The sequence below is a fragment of the Culex pipiens genome, chromosome 1 (genome assembly GCF_016801865.2).
Source record: "Culex pipiens pallens isolate TS chromosome 1, TS_CPP_V2, whole genome shotgun sequence".
NCBI classification, from domain to species: Eukaryota; Metazoa; Arthropoda; class Insecta; order Diptera; family Culicidae; genus Culex; species Culex pipiens.
The window spans coordinates 78922217-78928448 of record NC_068937.1 but is presented as its reverse complement, the minus strand read 5'-3'; the positions used below and the strand labels follow the sequence as shown (position 1 = coordinate 78928448).

General features: G+C 44.0%; 1 protein-coding gene across 1 annotated transcript; it reads right to left on the bottom strand.

Moving 5' to 3' along the window:
- Window positions 1–848: 848 nt before the first annotated feature.
- LOC120427701 (uncharacterized) lies at window positions 849–5430 on the bottom strand. Its single transcript, XM_052707833.1, has 2 exons — window positions 4810–5430; window positions 849–4741 (listed from the first exon to the last, which is right to left on the bottom strand). Exon 2 carries the CDS (start codon window positions 2482–2484, stop codon window positions 1252–1254), a length of 1233 nt encoding a protein of 410 aa, XP_052563793.1. The 5' UTR covers window positions 2485–4741; window positions 4810–5430; the 3' UTR covers window positions 849–1251.
- Between the last annotated feature and the right edge of the window lie 802 nt (window positions 5431–6232).

Here is a 6232-nt window from a genome sequence, read left to right as displayed (position 1 = left end):
TTTTTTCACTAAAACTACGATAACTTTAAAATTTCAGCGATGACCTGTAGATGTCTAGGTACCAAAAGTTGCGTCTTTTAATTACGAAAATTTTGGTTCCCAAACATCTATAGGTTATCGCTGAAATTTTAAAGTTATCGTAGTTTTAGTGAAAAAAGTTGATTTTTTGCCAATTTTGTCTTTCTCCGGTTTTTGCGCGCGGCGCGTCGAAAAACACGGATTTTATTTTCAAAAAATCATATCTCGGAATCTTGTTAATGAACTCCTCCCATTTTTTAGTATGTTATGTAAAAATGTCCGGGGAATCCGATAAAAATATTTTCAGACATAGGCTCTTTGGTCCAGACACCGTCAAAACGGCATTTTAAAGTTTCATTCGACCTTTTCATATGTTAGGCTAGATTTTTGAAACTTCTTATTATTTTTCTTTGAAAGGCCAACTTATCACCTTTCATTTGCGTATAAGACAATTGAAATCGGCTGAAATGGCGAGGAGTTATGTTTTTTTGAAAAAAGTGGTTTTTGCGAAAATCGACGAAAATGGCTATTTTTTAGACCACCCTAACACGGCGTAGGTCACCCTAATGGCCAAACAAAAAAATACGGGTCTAATTATTTCGGCCAGGGAACCCCCAGAAAATTTTTGAGCCCGATCCGAGCACTTTTGTTTTTTTCCATGCTGTTTTCGTGGGGAATTGCTGTATATATATATATATATATATATATATATATATATATATATATATATATATTATATATATATATATATATATATATATATATATATATATATATATATATATATATATATATATATATATATATGTATATATATATATACACACACATACACACACACACAGACATTTGTTCAGTTTTCGATTCTGAGTCGATATGTATACATGAAGGTAGGTCTTTGAGCTTTTAATAAAAAGTTCACTTTTAGAGCAGGATTATAGCCTTACCTCAGTGAGGAAGGCAAAGTATTTATGATGACCACAAGAAATACGCGTGCAATTTAATTAAGAACTATAAAACACGTTTATTCAGTCGCAAAGATAAATACAGAATGATGTCCGGAAGCTGGGAGTGACATCGCATTGTTGTTGTTGGATGACATCGAAGAAGCTGTCAGATGGCTGACAGTCATGAGCCGCAGGTAGCAAGCGGTTACCAAACCGCCAGTGTTCCCAGGTCGCAACATCTCCCCTCTGAAGATGTGTGGTGCGGGTCAAACCAAGGTACCGTTCGTCATCCTTGGAGAGAACGATATGGTTGATGATCTACCGGTGAGACGTCCGACGATGACCCGGATTGGTTGAAGAACATCAGGGTCGCCGGCGTGGATGATGTAAGATTCTTGGGACTGGTTACACTGGACGGTGACATGGACTCCGTGCTACCTGAGGCCGCTGTGTCGAGATGAGACGCTGTTGTAGTGCACCGTTGACGTCCGTACAGCCGATGAGACCAGCGGGGAAGACGAGCCGCTGCGGAGGGCTTGGTGCGTTTGCTGGACTTGACGGTACGGCTAACTACGGCATAGTTGACGACCAGACAGTCGCGATCCGGTTGGATGGCTTTTTCTAGTTTCCTGGTTGATAGCTTCGGGGACTGCGAATCCTTTCGGCAGTTGAGAAATGGTGACGTTGTTGTCCACTGGGTCTGGTCCGAGACGGAGGTGCTGCTCGGAGACTTGATCTGGTTCTTTACGAGGACGTTCCTTAATGGTGAGCTTGGCTTTGGCGATACAGAACCGGTGAAATCCGAGGGACCTGCTTCGGCGCTCGGAGACGTTGTCCGGGTTGCGCCAGTTGCCGACGAAGCCCCCAGCAGATGGTACACAATCGGGCTGATCTGCGGGCTTGGAATCCGGCACAGCTTGTTCAGCCGCTGGTGATCGAACCGGGCTCCCACTCGCTTGATGGTGTATGCCGTCGTGTGCCACCTTTCCCAGACTGAATTCCGAGACTGCTTGGTATCAACCTGGTGTCCTTCCTCGCTGTAGTAAGAGCTTTGACACTTGATCACCCAGTCTCCGGCAAATTCCTGCTTGCTGGCTTCATGGCACGGCATCTTTTCACACGAGTTCGACCTAACCTCAAACTCTCGATCTGCTTGCTTGGGAGCCGATGATGACGCTGCATTGGCCTCCATCGCGCCTTCCATGTGCGACGCTGTTGCCGCGAAGGTCGTGTGTTGCTGCTCCGACTTGCCGTTGATTAACTGGTCCTGCTTGGGAAAGCGACGGCGGAACAGCTCTTCGGGTGTTGGCAGCGAACGTCCTTCGCACTCCAGGCCACCTTGTGGGCGATAATCGAACAGCGGCTGCTTTGCAGGTGCATCAAGGTCGTCCCAACTAACAAACGACGGCGGCTGCTGGCCGTTTTGTGTTCTTGGGGAGGACGACTGTTGGACAGGAAGCACCAGCCAGCCACTTCTCGGATCATCCTGCTGCTGCCCATGGCCAATGGAGATCGACATTCCGCTGCCACGTTCACGCGCGGGTAAAATTTTTAGTGATAATTGATCACTGCTAACAATTTTTCCGGCTATCGTCGCCACTTTTACGAACTGGTGGTCTCGGGGTGGACCACCACCGAGACCACAAGAAATACGCGTGCAATTTAATTAAGAACTATAAAACACGTTTATTCAGTCGCAAAGATAAATACAGAATGATGTCCGGAAGCTGGGAGTGACATCGCATTGTTGTTGTTGGATGACATCGAAGAAGCTGTCAGATGGCTGACAGTCATGAGCCGCAGGTAGCAAGCGGTTACCAAACCGCCAGTGTTCCCAGGTCGCAACAATACCATACCAATCAGCATTGCGCACCAGGTACGCGTGCTGTAGCAAGAAGACGCTTCCATCTTTCTCGATCTTGAGCTGCTACTCTCCAAATTCCCAGGTTACAGATCTTCCGGATATCACCATTCACTTGATCTCCCCACCGTGCGCGCGGTTTCCCTGCTCTTCTGCCTGTTCCGCCAGCTGGTTCAGCGCGGTCAAAAAGGAGTCTGACCCTCCCTATCTTCGCCTGGGTGGCGATGGTCGGTTCTTCAAGAAACGCGTGCAGTTCGTGGTTCATGCGTCTTCGCCACACTCCGTCAGACACCTGCACTCCACCGTAGATCGTTCGTAGCACCTTCCGTTCGAAAACTCCAAGGGCACGTTCGTCCTCCTGCCGCATCGTCCAAGTCTCGTGGCCATAGAGGACTACCGGTCTAATCAGTGTTTTGTACATCGTCAGCTTCGTGCGGCGTTGCACTCGATCTGATGTGAGAGCCTTCCGTAATCCGAAGTACGCACGATTCCAGGCAAAAATACGAGTCCGGATCTCTTTGCTGGTGTCGTTGTCGGCGGTTACCAGCGATCCCATGTACACGAACTCGCTCACCTCCTCCAACTCATCATCATCCACAGCTAGAGAGGTGAGACATGGGGGGCCAACGTCCTTCGAACCCCTTCCTCTCATGTACTTCGTCTTCGTCGTATTCATGCCAAGTCCTACACGCCTTGCTTGTACCTTCAGTCGGGTGTAGACATCCTTCATCGTCTCCAGGTTTCTTGCCACAATGTCGATGTCATCGGCAAAAGCAAGCAGCTGGTAGGACCTGTTCATGATCGTGCCACTCGTGTCAATGCCCGCCCTTCGAATAATGCCCTCAAGGACGATGTTAAACAGCGCACAGGATAAGCCATCACCTTGCCGCAGCCCTCGGCGTGATCCAAAGGGTTCCGCTAAAACCCCCGAAACACGCACGTGACACATCACACCATCCGAGGTAGCCTTGATCAGCCGAGTCAGTTTATCCGGAAATCCGTTCTCGTGCATGATCTGCCATAGCTGCTCGCGGTCGACTGTATCATAGGCCGCCTTGAAGTCGATAAAGATGTGATGTGTGGGCACGTTGTACTCACGACATTTCTCGAGGATCTGTCGGAAACAAAATATTTGGTCCGTGGTGGCGCGCGCGCCAGTGAAGCCCGCTTGGTAGGGCCCCACGAACCTCCTTGCATGGGGTGATGGCTGACGGCAGAGGATCTGAGAGAGGATTTTGTAGGCCGCGTTGATAAGCGTGATGCCGCGGTACACAGAAAAAAATATTCCTGTAAATTTACATCATTTATCATGTACCAAAAGGTATCATGATAAATGATGTATATTTACATTAGATACATTGGACATTTACATGCTTTTCATTGTAAATGTTTCCAATAAAAATATGGTGGAATCGTGTAAATTTCCAATGAAAATAATGTAAATTTACAAAATAAAAAATTTTTTTTTTGCTCCGCTGGATTTAAAATCCGCTTTTATATCGGATTTTAAATCCAACGGAGCAATACCAGTAACATTTCTAATGAAATTACAATTTTAATAAATCTCCTTAATTTTATAGCATTAAATTGTAAAATAAAAGGCTTAACCTTCAAATATAGCTACGGTATACCAACTATTCAATAGTCTTACTGAGTGCAAGTCATCTTTCGACCCAGGTTGTGTTAGCCCGACACAAGTTCCGTTGTCTCCTACAAATTTAAAGGCCGGTTTTTGCAATGGGAGCTCAACTCGATTCTTACACACGCCAATCACTCGGGGTTGTTGGGTCGAGCATCAAGAAATATTAAGAGCGCCACGTTTACGTGTCCAAATAGTCTTCAAGGATGGTCAACAGCATGATTTTGATTTTGCGCGAGGCGAAGGTTGGCGGTTCCGCCATACTCACGCATGCACCTAAAAAAGTGAAAAAAGAAAAAAGCTTTTAAGTTTTGGTTTGTGAAGCGAAAAACAAATTAACTTACCTCCGAACATCAGCGTCAGGATGTCTGTGTGATTCAAAAGGATCTGGCAATGATTTAGTACGACCTGCGACGACACTCGGCTTGCATTCTACCTTGCCGGCGACGGTGGTGGCCTTCATGCCGCTGTAGGATCGCCCTTTGCCCGTCGTAATAAGCCACCAGCGGACGGACGGACGGATAGCGGTCGTCGCACCACTAGGTCAAATCTTCCTCTTGCATCACAAGGGCTCAAAGTACGGGCACCAGCCGTGATCCCGCGGTCGAAATCGACCGGGGTGATCTTCAGTAGGAAGGGTGCAGCATTTCCTAGTTTAACAGACCCACCTTGGCCACCTTAATGGTATAGTCGATTTGATGCAGCCGGCTCCGGGGACACTGAACATTTAGACAAAATTCTGCATTTAATATCTGAGTCTAAATTTTAATCCTCTGACGAATAAAGCCACTTTTTGTTGGTGCTGTGTTGACATTCTGTTTTGCATTACGGTCCTGCGGGAGCAATGCAAGTAACGATGCAGGTGCAGTGTGAAAATTATAAAGTGGTGCTGGCAAAATATGAAATAAATATAAGACATACAAACATTGATAACTTCAAGCAAAACAATGTAAACGGGTCAATGTGACTCCATAAACAAAGAGTGTACCCTACTTACGACAGTGAATTTTACATTAGGATACACTCGATGTTTACAAACACGTATTACCTAGCATATTAGATTATTTTGCTTGAATTTTAAATTAAATTTAACTCATCTCAAATTGAGATCAATATTCAAAACTATCGTAGCTTCGATTGTAGCGTGAATATTATCAACATATCTACACAATTTGTAAACAATCAATTTGAGTTTTTTTTAACAAAGAAAAATTAAATATTTTTAAAATTTATTAAATTTATTAAACAACAAACAAGTTGGAAAGAATATCGAAAAAATATACTCACCTTTTTTTACGGACATAAATATTTATGCCTTTTGGATTATGTCTTTTTTTTCGATTCCACCCCCTTTGCACCTTGCATCGTACATCGCCTTTCTTTTTTGACAAGTAGTCTCACACTGTTCTAGGGCCCCGAGAATAATTTTCCATCCAAGGAAAATTGTTTTGATTTAAAATTTTGAGCAGTAATTTAGAAACTGTTACTATAAACTACACAGAAAAAAAAATGTAAATTTACCCAACACTGAAACCATGTTTTATACGTAAACATGCTCAATGTAATTTTGAAATTCATTGTAAACAGTTGTATCGCATTTAAATGACCGTAATGTAAAGTTAGATTCAACGTAATGCATGAATCTCATCTAAATGGAACTTTTCATTTCGAGAAATCATAAATTTGAATCTATGAAAAGCATGTAAATATTGTTCGATGTAAAATTTAGTAAATGTAAACTCATAAAGCATTTAAATTTATGGTTAA

Excerpts from the sequence above, each read along its gene's own strand:
- LOC120427701 (XM_052707833.1), bottom strand. The coding sequence starts at position 2,484 with ATGTCGATCTCCATTGGCCATGGGCAGCAGCAGGATGATCCGAGAAGT.